We start from the raw sequence: 14,404 nt of genomic DNA, 5'->3' as shown, positions 1-14,404 counted from the left end.
CAGAAGGCAGCAGTAGACGGAAGGAAGACTGTGCGGCGCCATATTTAATACATCCGATGCTAGCCACCTTTAGCTGTTTACTGATTGAAACTTTAAACTGGGCACGGAAAGGTTCAACAAGCCCTTGCTTTTCTCCAAAATGAATGTAGTGGATCATGTTCGGGATATGGCTGCAGCCGGTCTTTACTCCAATGTCCGCATATTGAGCAGTTTGTTGCTGACGATGAGTAATAATAACCCGTGAGTAATATCAGTCAGTAATATCAGTGTGGGGCCCGTCTAGTTCCTGATAAGTGTGCTTCAACACTAGCATTGTCATGTTTTCTCTCCTTGGTGGTGACTCTAACTAGTCAACAACGGTTAACAGTAATGATCGTATCTTTCACAGAGCTGTGTTTTGTTCATAACCTCACGAAATTAGGTCGGGAAATGATTCTAAATCACGGATGCACATGTAGGTCCCAAGATGTAGTCGTATGTAGGCTCTGAAATGTAACGATGTTTCTAGCAGTTAAAACATCCGTGGTCGTTTAACATTTATTCCGTTGATATTTTTCCATCTTCCTCCTTTAATCCTCATATTTTACGGTGGATTATTTTTACGTTAACTGATTGGAATAATTATTTACCAAGACAGACAGCAGTAAAACAATAAAAATAACTTTTACTCTTTGCTACTGTATTTATTATGCTGGCAGCATCTTGCATAGACCGAATTGGTTGCTTTTCTCCTATGTCATATAAATATATAGTCGGTTTTAATTGTTTAACATTGATTCTAGTATATTGTTTTGATTCATTGCTAAAGTAATCTGTGTGTGTATAATTCCAGAGAGCTGTTCTCACCGGCCCAGAAGTACCAGCTGTTGGTTTATCATGCTGATGCCATCTTCCATGATAAGGAATACCGCAATGCTGCCTGCAAATACAGCATGGCTCTGCAGCAGAAGAAGGTGCTCAACAAAACATCCAAAGTTCGAACATCGACTGGTGGAGCTGCTGCCAACATCCAGGCACAGGTTAGTTTTGTTTTGTTGGCACCTTATTGTGTATTGTTCAGGGTTTCCCCCAGTGTATTATAAGCCTGGCGTTCACATAACAGGAATGGTGAAAGGAGTTCAGCGGATTTGTGCCGTTTTATTCTTTTGAGCTTTTAAATTAACCTTTCTGACATGGAACATGCTGCATTTATACATCTTATATTTGACTTCTTAATTAAATTATAACAGCCATACCGGCTGCTGTGACCTTCAGCAGAATCTTATTAGTTGCATTTTCTTTTTCTTTCAGAGTTTGCCGTCAGAAATTGAGGTAAAGTACAAGATAGCTGAATGCTACACCATACTGAAACTGGATAAAGACGCCATCGCTGTTCTGGACGGGATCCCATCAAGACAAAGGACTCCAAAGGTAGAGCTGTTCCTAACAAGGACACGTCTCTGTCTCTTTTAATCGAGCTGCTTATTTAATGGAATCGTCGCAATTGTGAAATTGTTTTTTTATTTTCTTGGCATTTGTGGAATATCGACAAATATCGACACGTTTGTAACGGAAACGCAGCGACAGGCAGAGCAGCATGAGTCCAGATTTTCGTGTGACAGAAACCTGGACTTGAGCTTATCATCTAAAGTTCAGCTGGATCTACTGACAAAAGCAGCATTTTATCTAAACACCGTTGTTGTCAGAAATGCAGTTGCATAATAGGAAATGCCGCAGAGCTCATGATGTGAACAAATAATAAATTGAGTGTATTGTTGCTTTAACGTTTTTGTGGAATACTGTCTGATATTGTTGTGATTCTATGTTTTTTTTCTGTCCCCAGATCAACATGATGCTGGCTAACCTGTACAGGAAAGCCGGTCAGGAACGCTCGGCCGTGACGAGCTACAAAGAGGTGCTCAGACAGTGTCCGCTCGCCTTGGACGCCATAATCGGTACGCACAGATACTCACAAACACAGACTCACTGACATTTCCTTGATGGAAACGAGTTTCGAAGCAAGTTTTTTTTTTTTTTTAATCCATATGAAAATTGGTTTATTTTACAAAACTGCAATGCAAACACTTCTTTCACATCGCATGTCTCACATGATGATCAACCGGACATTGCCACTGGTGCAAACCACAAAGATGACAGGAAGTAGTTGGAGGACGACGGCGCCCCATGTTTATTTATTTATTTATTACTGTCTTGTCATGGGAACAAATGTATTCCTTTTGTTAAAATTGTGTAGCATATTTGAAATTCTCTCTTTCTCCTCCAGGTCTTCTCTCTCTGTCGGTGAAAGGAGCGGAGGTCGCCTCCATGACCATGGATGTGATCCAGAATCTCCCCAACCTGGACTGGCTCTCTGTGTGGATCAAAGCGTACGCCTTCATCCACGCCGGGGACAACCAGAGAGCCATCAACACTATCTGGTGAGAATGGGTTTGATGTTTCCTCCCAGCTGGCCGCCTTCCCTCCGCTTCCCTAAAATAAACCGTCCGGCCGCTCTCCTTCAGCTCTCTGGAGAAGAAGTCACTGCTGCGGGACAACGTGGACCTCCTGGTGAGCCTGGCCGACGTCTATTTCAGGGCAGGCGACACCAAGAACGCCATTCTGAAATTTGAACAAGCTCAGATGCTGGACCCGTACCTCATCAAAGGTGTGAAGCATTACATCTCGATTTTATTCACAAACAGCTTAAACGATTAATTGGCTATGGAGATAATTGGCAACTAATTTAGTAGTTGATTAATCATCAACTGGAGTATACAGAGCAGTAATTAAGCCAAAAATGTCTGAAAATATCTATATTTTGCACTTAAGACACTTAACTATAAAGACGTTCTACCCAAAATTCCTCAATGGCATCAATATCGCAACACCTGTAAGAAAAAAAAACACCTTTTGCTATCCATTTATTAATTGGTTAATTCAAAAATAGTCAACAGGCCAACACTGTATTCATGTTAAGTCAAGTAGAAATATTATTTTTTAGCTGCGTCCTTTTGCTGTAAATGGTCAAGGGTTCACTACTGGAACACTGTGTTGAGATGTTTTTCTGATTTAAATATGAATTGAATTGTTTATTTGCATCTATTAATGTCTTTCTAATATTTCATTTAAGAAAAAAAGGTTTAAATGAAAAATCTGCAGAATGTGCCAAAAAAAACTTTTATCTGATTAATCGTCAGAATAATCGATTAATTGAAACGATCGTTAGTTGCGGTCCTAACCAGCTGCTTCTTCGGACCTACAGGTATGGATGTTTATGGCTACCTGATGGCCCGGGAAGGACACCTGGAAGACGTGGAAGTCCTGGGAGGACGGTTGTTTAATATTTCTGACCAACACGCTGAACCCTGGGTGATCTCTGGGTGAGTCTTTGGATGCACCGTCTTCTCTTAAATCAACTAGGATGTTGATTTAAGACTTCGTCAGCCTCATTTGGTGACGGTGTTTTCTGCTCGACTTGTGTAAGTTTTTTTAAATGTGTGCGTGTTGTTCAGCTGCCACAGCTTTTACAGCAAGCGCTACTCCAGAGCCCTCTACTTGGGGGCCAAAGCCATCCAGCTGAACAGCAACAGTGTCCAGGCCCTCCTCCTGAAGGGGGCAGCACTGAGGAACATGGGTCGAGTTCAGGAGGCCATCATCCACTTCAGAGAGGCCATGCGCTTGGCGCCTTGCAGGCTGGACTGCTATGAAGGTACGGCTTGTTTGTCTAACTACCATCAGACGGTCCGGAGAGTATTTCTGATCTGCATTTGTTCTACACCTTCAGGTCTGATCGACTGCTACCTGGCGTCTAATGGGATTCGAGAAGCAATGGGAATGGCGAACAATATCTATAAGACTCTGGGGGCCAACGCACAGACTCTGACCATCCTGGCCACGGTGTGCCTGGAAGACCCGGTGACTCAGGAGAAAGCCAAAGCTCTGCTGGACAAGGCCCTCGCTCAGAGGCCCGACTACACCAAGGCTGTGGTGAAGAAGGCCGAGCTGCTCAGTGCGTACCGGCTGCTACACAAACCTTAGGTTGCACGTAGGACCCCAAGTCAGTTTAGAACATGACAGGGTCATCGTCTGCACACTAATGGTATAATTCTCTGTTTGTGAAGATCGGGAACAGAAATACGAAGAAGGGATCGCGCTCCTGCGGAATGCGCTGGCTAATCAAAGCGACTGCGTCCTGCACAGAATGCTGGGAGATTTCCTGGTGGCAGTCAATGATTTTCAAGAGGCCATGGACCAGTACAGCATCGCGTTGAGGTAAATTATATATATATATATATATATATATATATATATATATATATATTTATTATTATTATTATTTTATCCCCCATTATTTATACAAATATTATTTTATTTGTGTAGCACATTTAATCAACAAGACAGTTCAAAGTGCATCACACCATTAAAGACACAGTAACCAACTAGAACATTCCTGAACAAATTTAAAGGGGCCTGATGAAGTGTGTATGGTTGTCCGACCGAATCTCAAGCTGTGTTGAAGAGTTTGGTCTTGCCAGGCCTCAACTTTGAGCTTTAACTGATAAAAAGCAAAAGAAATGTGCAGAATTGGGTAAAAACTTATGGTTAGCTAACATGCTGTCAGTAGCATGTGGGCTATCATTATCATCTTGACTTGCAGTAATGTCCTCCATGTGGCCTGCAAATGGTAGCGTATGAGCTAAAATTACAAAAAAAAAATGCTAATGTTAGCTAAAATGAAGTAATAACATGGGGGCTATCGCCATCATTTTGGCTAACATTGACCTGTACCTTTCAGTATGCTAAGTTTAGCAGTAATATCTCATTTAGCTAAAATGCTATCATTAGCATGTTCACCTTCGTTAATGTACTCCATCCAGACATTAAAGATATTAAAACTCAAAGCTGTGTATTTTTAACTCTTAGTGTTGTTCTTCCAGCTTGGATCCTAATGACCAGAAGTCGTTGGAGGGCATGCAGAAAATGGAGAAAGAGGAGAGCCCAACGGACGCCACGGTGGAGCTGGACGGCGACGACATGGAGGGCAGCGGGGAGGACGGCGATCTGGAGGGCAGCGACAGCGAAGCGGCTCAGTGGGCCGACCAGGAGCAGTGGTTTGGGATGCAGTGACCCCAGGGTCACAGAGAGGGGCCCTCAGTTAGCACACCAGAAGCCTTCAGCCGCTGAGGCAGTTAAACTCCCACCCCGCCCCCTGGTGGCACTTTGGAGGTGGTGCAGCTGCTGATTTCTTAGAAGACCCTGGTTGAAGCAGTTTGCTGAGAATAAAACACTGAGTAACCTTTAAACTCTGAGGTTTATGTTGCTGTAATTTTCTTTATAGAGCTGCTACTCACTTCTACTGAGATTCTGCTTAATGCAGAGCTCAAGCCAAACCCGTTTCCCCTTTCGTTCTGCCAACGTCATCAGCTTCAGTCAGAGGCTACTTGAGCTTTATTTACCCTTTCCGGTCACTGCAGCGGTTTAATAAAAGCACCCGGCATCCAACCGCACAGAAAATCAGCAGATCCTTCAGTTTGTAGCGAGAAATGTAAAGAAAAAACGAGTGACATCTTGTCTTTTTAGTCTCTAAATTATTATCATATGTTAGCGTTTTTTTGTACTGTACAAAACAAAAGCTAACTATTAAACTGCAGTCTGCTCTATTCAGAGGCGTGTTCAGGTCGTTGACCGATAGACGTGTATGTTCTCATTTGTTTTGAGTCTGACCTGATGTCTACAGTGCCACACCAAGACGTGAATATGCCTGGACTTTGTGACAGTTTTTAATATTTTGGCTTCTTTTTATACTTGTTTTTTTTGTTTGTTTGTTTTGTTTTTTGTCTACTATTCATTTCAAGTATTTTATGGGTTTTGCCATAACATGCTTTGTGTTTTGACTGTACTAAGAAAAAGAGGAAAATAAACCCCTGGTCAGCAGATTACATTGTAAAGTTTCCCTTAACAAGCATATAAGTGAAATGTTTATATTTTTGTACATATTTTAATAAATGTATAATAAACCTTGTAAAGATTATGGCATGCATTTAACAGTCTTGTTTCTTGTGTTGGATCTCATGAAAGCTAAAATCTGTCTGGAGTAAAACCTAGCAGGAGTTCTCGATTCAGCTCAGACTTTTTCTCCTTTTTGTCAGTTTGAGATCTCAATCCAACCGAGGTTAGCAAAGCAGTTAGCATTGCAGCACAGGGAGCATTCATGAATACATTTGTATTCATGAATGTATATGTATTCATGAATGTATATGTATTCATGAATGTATATGATAATGAGGGAATGATGGGATGAAAGACTGGTCTAATTAATGTTTTAAATTTAGAATAACCTTTTGCTCTTTTTTTTCTTTTTTTTACTGTTCTAGACAGATTTGTGTTCTGACATCATGCTAGCATGAGGACCTGATTCATGAAGCTTGCTTTGTTGTTGCTTGCCAGATGAAACAGCTCCTTTAACTATTGATTCAATAAGTAACCAGTTCAAATTGAATGACTGAATCAGAACCAAAGTGTTAATCTTAGCTCTCATTAATTCTTCTTAATTATGCTATTATTTAAACTGAGGTGCATAACTACTTACATTTATCTGAGCAACTATGTGGGAAAAAGAAAGTACTTTTGAGAATATTTCCACTGTGCTGGATTTTTATGTTTGAGTAAAATTTCTGGCTACTCGACCCACTGTGACTAACTTCACTGAATGAAAACCAAGCTTGTTTTGACCAAAAATGTACCAGACACAGACACAAATTTAGAATTTATGTAGAAGTGAGGCCTCTTGTTTGTACACAAGCTTTGTTCTAATATTTTTTTATTTGCTGAACCTGTTGAGCCATTTGGGAATGAAGAAAACAAAGTAAACACTATTGTCACTGGAAGTACTTTACCCTGTACTTTATATATATATATATATAGATATATATAGATATATATAGCAATTGATAAAAATTCTGGTTAAATTTGACATTTTGTAATTATTTGTATGTCTTTTATTTACTTTTTATTTTATTTTAGTCTTGCACATAACATGACATGTTTTTCCATCTGATGATATCATCAGTTACTCAGTACTTAAGCAGTCTTTTCAGGAATGCTTTTTTACTGGATGGCTACTTTTTTATTTGAGTAAATATGTTGAAGCAGTGCTGCTCTCCCCACCTGTGTATTTCAGGATTCTGACATCAGCTGGTTGCGTTGCTGCTGTGCTGGGTTCAGATCCCAGCCTGGAGTCTTTCTGTGTGAAGCTGTAATTTGTCAATCCTCATTAACGGAAAGCAAAGTTTCAAAGTAACCAGGACAAACATGAGTAAATTCCTCATGTATGACAGTAATTTTTTTTATTTACCTGAAACGGTTCATGTGATACATCGTACAATTATCTGAAAATACAGTACAGCAGTTTGGCAATGAAACGCCAGTGCCTGACGTACTTACAGTAAAACATTATGCATCACTGCACAGCCACCCTTCCCAGATATGGCAAAAAAAAAAAAAAAAATCCTCCAAACACATTGCACGTATCAGTGCAAAGCGAAGAAAAAAAAAAGCGCCCAAATTTAAGCAATTTTTGTTTTGTTAAATGTCCCATAAAAGTATTTCCTTAGAAAAAAAAAAGAACAGATTTCTCTTAACCTTTATAACATTTGTACTAATCTGACGAATGTCTAATCGATTGTTTTACTAACACTATACACTGTTGATTAGAAGGTTCTGATGAAGCAGCTGACATGCAGCATGAAGAAACGAATGATCTGTACAGTGTATTCTACCAGCTTCCAAAGATGGAGGGACAAATGTTTCATCTGAGGCTCCTCATGCAGGAAGACGGGGCCAACTGCTTTCTGACCGACGTTCGTTTACAGCCTTGGACTTCATGTCGCAGCTGCAGGCAGCTCTTTGTAAAGACGCGCTGCCCCCAAAACACACATGCACACTACAAAAACCAAACCCAACGTTTCTGTAAAGATAAACAAAAAAATAAAAATAAAAATAATAAAAGCATAGAGGCGGGTTTATTTGGCCTTTCCTGTGAAAGGAAACAAGAAGAAAAGGAAGAATCAGACGGCAGAAATCATGTGTGGGAAGCTCAGATAGGATGGGACCCAAAGCAGGTCACGACAAAAACACACGCACACAAAAAAAAATTTATCAAAGTTATATCCTGTATTAATATATGGGCACTTGTTTCTGCCAGTCTACAATCAAAAACAACCAGCGCCAGCGACACTGAGCCTGGAAACATGTTTCCGATCAGTGTGGCACTGGCACTTGGTGGCACTGATGGCATTTCACAATACAATCTCAGTTTTCACTCTCTCTCTCTGTACTTGTTCAACCTTAACAAACAGTAGTAACGAACAGACGGGTTTTTTTCTGAGGATGAGCTGGTAGTCGGCATGCTGATTAGAGAGTTCTCACTCTGCGGGTAAAACTCCCAACTGTTGATCTAAAAAAAAAAATACAAACAAACAAACAAACCCACAACCAGCACTGGAGTGAAGCAGGCATGCAGAGAGGCGCTGACCATCTCCACCAGAAGGAGACTCTAGTGTCGCTGCTTTATGACATCGAGAGATAAAATATACATACTCTACTTGTATGTTATGTACAGATATACATCAGCTGTTTCAGCCTTACAAGTCCTTTTTTTTTGGTCTTTTTTTCTTAAAATGTTCACGTTGTGCTATGCTCATAAGACTAACAGCTTCTTGGTGCTTTTTTTTCCTTTTACACATTCAAGTACAGTATGTGCGGGATACTCGCCTATTAAAATCATAACAGTAGGAATAAAGGCAGAATCTAAAAAAAAAGCTGAAGATAATGAGGAAAAAAGTTTTCTTCAAGTATATACAGACAGAGTTATGTGTTGGTACTTTGGTGAGGAGGTGTCAAAAAAACAATCTAATAAATTTAACTTTTACTGTAGCAACGTGGAAGGTGTGGGGCACTTTTGAAAAATCTAACCTTTAATTTGAGTACATTTGTTCAGCAGGAAGTTCTTTAAGTCTCCTGCGATCTTAGCGTAACGCTCAGGAGGATTGTGGCAGATGTCACGGTCAGACTGTCCGTCAGACCGCCAGTTCCCGAAACGACACACAAAAGAAGAAAAGGTTGTAAAAGCATACATGGGATCAGTGTGACCCCACCGGACCGCACACGACTCCAACACCCCACTTGTTACCTCTTAACAAATATTAGAACAAAGCTTGTGTACAACAATCAATGAGTGCTCACCATTTGTGGTGGCCAGTCAAAGCAAGTATCCTGATCCAGCCCATTGGCTAAAAGAAATACACCACTGTGTTGCTATATTTAGCAATAATGCTGAAAAATTTTTTGGCATCAGTCTTTTTAAAGATTGGCCAAAAAACTGCAAATCGGTGCACCTCTGATTAATTTATTTACATAACTAAAAAACAGTAAGTGTAAATTAAAATAATGCCTCGGATAGATTTATTCTGAAGGGATTGGTAAGCGGAACTTTGCCAAAATATATTTCTTAACATGATATCCCACTGAATAAATGTACTCAAATGAAATGAATTCATTTTCAGGCTTTTCAAAGGGGCAGTGTTATATACTTTCCAGACTTACAGCATAATTTCATAGCAATGACATTTCACAAAATTTGACTTCACCAATTAACACCTTGAAATTGGGCCTATGTCTCTTTAAGAAGCTCCTGCTCTTTCCGGCACTCCGCCTTCAGGAAGTCATCACAACGGTGTTTCTCTATTAACCCTTTAACAACGTTTTCTATCAGTGCTGCTCTGAGAAGTAGCTCCTATGATGAGCTCAGCTGATGTTCAGTTCCACCAGGTCTTTGCTAATTACTGCTGGCTAGTCTGAAGGAGCTGAGATGAGACTAGGCATTTTGCAAACCAGAATGGTTGCCATGGGAGATTAAAATATTCCTCAAACATGCATGAAAGAATTAAAGTAACACTCCAGGTGTGTTTTTGAATATTATTATAACATGATGTAAATCTTAAAAAAGTTGATTTCACATCATATTGCCCCTCTAAACATCTTTACCACGAGTACCAACTGTATAGTTTGGGTCTGTATATTTAACAACAGGCTGATTCAAAAAAAAAAAAAAAAAAGATTAAAATGTGTGAGCATGTGCGCCGCAAAACAAAGTGGTACATACCTCAACACTTTTAGTGATAACCTTTGAAATGGTGTTTAGACAAAATGAGTACTTCTGGTCATAATAACAGCATTGAGGTAGCTGCGCTCTGCCTGGTGCAGAAAAATAATGAAGGTGTACAGAGTTCAATAATAACTGAGATTCATATATTGCAAGACTTTCCCCTCCTTTCAGCTCTGCACTTTTCAGGTGTTACAATCACACGTCCGAGACTCTTTGTTCCCTCCCTAAAAATTACAAAATATTAATAGAAAATAGTGTAAATTCTCTGTACAGCTAAAACACAAAGCTCCAACATCACAGGCTTCTCTAACTGGTCACTATGGCGCTCGAAGATGGAAGAAGCCTGGTAGGAAAATAACAGATGTAATATCAGTCATTAAAATATGACTAAATAACAAACCCTCTCCCCGCAAAAACAAAATAAAAAAAATAATAAATGTATCAGTGGAAATGTAAATAGAACATATTTGACAGTGGTCAGAGCAGGTGCGGATGTTTACGACGAGTTATTCAGAGTTAATGTAACTGTTAGGTGTGTGTTAACGTCAACTTCACACTGGTGTGCAGGAGGGGTAGTGTGCCGGAGTCAGTCAGGGCCACAACATGGCGGACACGTTAGTGTCTGTGCTGTAGATCCACAGCACCAGGGGAAGGGCGACGGCCACGAAGGGCCAGGAGACGCCCTCAGCACATGCAGACAGGGGGCAGTCTCCGCGGGACGGCTTCTCCAGCTGTTTACCCAGCTCCAGGTAGTTCCGGGCGGCGAACTTCAGCAGCTCGTCCAGCAGGATGACGGGCAGTGAGATCTTCAGCACCATCATCCACTGGGTGGTGTCCAGGGGCGTGATCTGGAAGATGACCTGGGTGCAGTACGGAAACAATGGTTGGCAAGAAATCAAGTAGTCGTGGTGGGATGACTGCATGGTGGTGGCCAACAGGGGGCGTAATGGTACACAACTACATAAGGGAGATTCCACTTCTCATCTTATTTTAAAAACGTCTTATGAACTGGCCAAACATGTCAGCAGTGACGTAGGGCTGAAACAATTAACCGAACTAACCGTGATTAATTGATTTCTGGAATAATCGTAATCCTACTCCTGACTTAATCAATAACAATTAATTAACTATGCAGACTGAAAAAAGTACATTTAAGAGTCAGAGCAATAACTAAGCCAAAAATGCATAAGAAATATAGACATTTTGCATTTAAGATACACCCGGTACATAGAAAGTAATAATTAACTGACATTCATTTCATTTAATCACTAACTAACCTGCATTTATACCAATTATCGACAAAGGCTAGATTCCAAACAATCTCTTTAAACTAAAGTTACGGAAGAGGAATAGGGCCATAAAAAAACAGAAGGAATTCTGACTTTAATGTCAGCATTTTAAAAAAGTCAGAATTCATTTTTTTCAGTGGCCCTAATTCTCTTCTGTATAAAGTTCCTTTCTCTTTAGCTTAAAATTGAATTAACTTTACTGTAATAACAGCATATGACCACTAGAGGGTCCCACAATGACTCCACCTATGTTTGGGGAATAAACTCCCTACTTAAAATGTTAACACAAGAATTTTATCACAGGATAAACTCACAGGGAGAGGCTCCACGTAGAGGATGAGGAAGTGGAGGGACATGGAGAGACAGATGGCCCCCAGCAGCCAAATGTTCTCCCAGGGAGGCATCCGCAGCAGGGACTGGTTCTCTGACAGACTGCAGCGAGGACAGAATGCAAATGGTTTGTTTCAGTGACACAGCAGGTACTCCTCCTCCTCCTCCTGACAGCAAATGCTCCTTCTCTAATGACAAAGAAAAAAGTGGAGCCACCTGTTTAGAGCGTTGCACATCTCGATGGTGACGAGCACGGAGAGAGCCATGGTCATCGGATACGGCGACTCAAACACGTGGCAGTCCAAGCCTTCGAATTCGGGGTTGTCAGGGCTGCACTGCAGGAAGTGGCTCTGTGGAGAGAGGAAAAATGGGATGAAGGTGCAAGAACCTGAAAACGTTGTCATAGCAGCTGTGTTTCCATTACAAATGTCTGTAAATATTTGTCAGTGTTTCGCTGTCGAAAGACCCCACAATTTTGCAATTGCTGTGTGTCTATTAAGAAATGAAATTAAAAATCACATCTGAGTAAGCTTGTTCACAAGACAAGTCATTAAAAGTCAATGGCAGTGATGGATGTAAACAGTTACATGATATATTTTCATAATTCAGCGCTCATCATCTATCAGAGGAGACGCCGGCGTCTTAGGGTGTGTTCCTGCTGCGTTCAGTGTCTCCTTCAGAGATTTTTGTGTCATGTCCTTCAGTTGTTCTTGGTGCAGCGCCACCACAGGCGAGACGGGAAACAAAGAGTTTGGTTCGTTTGACACAGTGCAGTGTGAAAGAGGATAGCATCCGTTGGAAATGTAACAAACGCTGCAATTTTGGTCCCCAAACAAACCTGGCGCAACAAGCCCCTTATACTTGGGAGCGGCAACGTATGCAGCATTTTGGGTTTTACAAAATGATACACAACTTTTTCTGAACTGTGTGATACTGGGTAGTAACATCCTGTTGATCACGTGACTCGTTTGATGCGTAAATATTATTTTGATACAGTGGAAAAACCACCTCATCCTAGCGCAAAAACTTTTTACTGATAATATGAGTTTTTCAAAATTGGCATGTTTCCTTTCAGCAAATTTATTTTCATGATTTCAATCTGCAGAACTTTATGGTGAGTGGAAACAGCTACTACCAGCTGGTAGAGCGTGATCTGTGGGCCGTCCTCTGAGACTGTAAACCACCAGGCAGCAGCTCCCACAGTGGCAGCGCCCACATAACCTGGGAGCAGAGACAGAAAAAACATTCTCGTCACACAGAACATAAAGATTAATAAAACTAAAAGAAGGTAGCAGGTGACAGCTTCTTTCTGGTTGCATCAGCTAACCTCCAATAGCCAGGTATCTGAAGAAGAGCCAGCCAGAGATCAGCGGCTCCTTGGCGTTACGGGGCGGCTTCTCCATGATGTCCAGATCCGGGGGGTTGAAGCCCAGCGCGGTGGCGGGGAGGCCGTCTGTCACCAGATTGACCCACAGCAGCTGAACTGGGATCAGAGCCTCGGGGAAACCCAGAGCGGCGGTCAGGAAGATGCTGACAGGAGGAGAAATGCTGTCAGAAACAAACTGGAACTACTCTGCACTCATGGATGAACCACTGCTTCTCGGGATGCACCGATAAACGTTTTTCACTTCTTATACCGATAACAGAGGTTTAGTATCGACCGATACCGAGCTGAACTGACTTAAAACGTTTCTTTTTTTTAAACAGACATAAATGTGAATACGCAATTAAAATTTTTTTTTTCATTTCATTTACCAGAACAGCATACTTAAATATGCCAGTAGCTTCACAAGCTTGGATAAACATAAAAACAACTTTAATTTGTGTAGTCAGTGCAGTTAGGAGTAGAGCAGTTAATGTAAAATTAATGATAAAGAAATTGAAACTGACTGACTTTGGTCAAACATGTCAAAATAAACTTTACAAATCTTCTTTCAAAGGGTTCTGAAAGTGCAATTAGGAATTCTAAATATAATGTAAAATAAATAATAAAGCATGACGTTGCTCAGAGCATAAAACATAGAATCAGACTGAATAAAAAGACTTGTTGATCAGGCACATTGTCACTAATACCAGCTCTAGAATTGTTTTCAACATCAGGACCGATACAGATATTGATATTGATATCAGATTGGTGCATCTCTAATTACTTCACATTTACCCTGATTCACTGTACCTTGCAACAGCATTTGGTCAAGATACAGAAAAACAAACTTCAATGTATTATGTTACAATTTTATGTGATAACCAACACAAATTAGTATAAACTAGAGGCAGTGACTGTAAGGACAATGATACATGGCTTTTCACATTATTTGAACGAAAAAAAATTATCTAAAAATGTGGAATGTATTTGTTTCCAGTACTCTTTACTCTGATACCCTAACCCATAGTTTAAAGGAGTCCTGTTCAAAGTTTGCCTCAAGATACAAAAGACAAGCTGGTGTATTTTTAGGGTAATCCTGATAGAAAACCTGTGAGGGAATGCAAAAGATTTCAAATTGGGTGGGGCTTCTCCTTCCAGTAGACCAATGGATCTAAACATACAGAGTTTTAACAAGGAATGATTCAAACCAAAGTACATCCATGTGTTAATAAAACAACTTAGTCAAGGTTCAGCACTAAATCCTATTGAAAATCT

At 40.5% G+C, this 14,404-nt stretch overlaps 2 protein-coding genes across 3 annotated transcripts in view; one reads left to right on the top strand and one right to left on the bottom strand.

The window, feature by feature from the left end:
• anapc7 (anaphase promoting complex subunit 7) lies at positions 1-6,019 on the top strand. The gene is made up of 11 exons (XM_007572842.2): positions 1-240; positions 833-1,019; positions 1,291-1,410; positions 1,823-1,934; positions 2,264-2,417; positions 2,502-2,644; positions 3,242-3,359; positions 3,492-3,688; positions 3,764-3,988; positions 4,101-4,251; positions 4,917-6,019. The coding sequence occupies exons 1-11, from the start codon at positions 140-142 to the stop codon at positions 5,104-5,106; spliced, it is 1,698 nt and encodes a 565-aa protein (XP_007572904.1). The 5' UTR covers positions 1-139; the 3' UTR covers positions 5,107-6,019.
• A 1,280-nt stretch (positions 6,020-7,299) lies between these two features.
• Positions 7,300-14,404, bottom strand: part of atp2a2a (ATPase sarcoplasmic/endoplasmic reticulum Ca2+ transporting 2a) — a 28,277-nt gene continuing 21,172 nt past the window's right edge. Inside the window, exons 16-21 of one of the 2 annotated variants that reach the window (XM_016661072.1) lie at positions 13,091-13,293; positions 12,899-12,984; positions 11,980-12,113; positions 11,748-11,865; positions 10,884-11,004; positions 7,300-8,014 (exon numbers count right to left, since the gene is read on the bottom strand). In XM_016661072.1, the coding sequence (XP_016516558.1) occupies positions 8,001-8,014; positions 10,884-11,004; positions 11,748-11,865; positions 11,980-12,113; positions 12,899-12,984; positions 13,091-13,293 (676 nt within the window). In that variant the 3' untranslated portion in view covers positions 7,300-8,000. Of the gene's footprint in view, positions 8,015-10,055; positions 11,005-11,747; positions 11,866-11,979; positions 12,114-12,898; positions 12,985-13,090; positions 13,294-14,404 lie in introns of those variants that run through there. The other variant, XM_007572841.2, reaches the window with a different exon arrangement.

This window comes from Poecilia formosa, unplaced genomic scaffold (assembly GCF_000485575.1).
Source record: "Poecilia formosa unplaced genomic scaffold, Poecilia_formosa-5.1.2 Scaffold309, whole genome shotgun sequence".
Classification (NCBI taxonomy): domain Eukaryota; kingdom Metazoa; phylum Chordata; class Actinopteri; order Cyprinodontiformes; family Poeciliidae; genus Poecilia; species Poecilia formosa.
Note: the sequence above shows the minus strand (reverse complement) of the source record. Positions and strands in the feature narration are given on the sequence as shown.

Coding starts and splice junctions, on each gene's coding strand:
- anapc7 (XM_007572842.2), top strand. CDS start 140: ATGAATGTAGTGGATCATGTTCGGGATATGGCTGCAGCCGGTCTTTAC. Junction 3,360..3,491: donor GAACCCTGGGTGATCTCTGG/GTGAGTCTTTGG, acceptor CGTGTTGTTCAG/CTGCCACAGCTTTTACAGCA. Junction 3,689..3,763: donor CAGGCTGGACTGCTATGAAG/GTACGGCTTGTT, acceptor CTACACCTTCAG/GTCTGATCGACTGCTACCTG.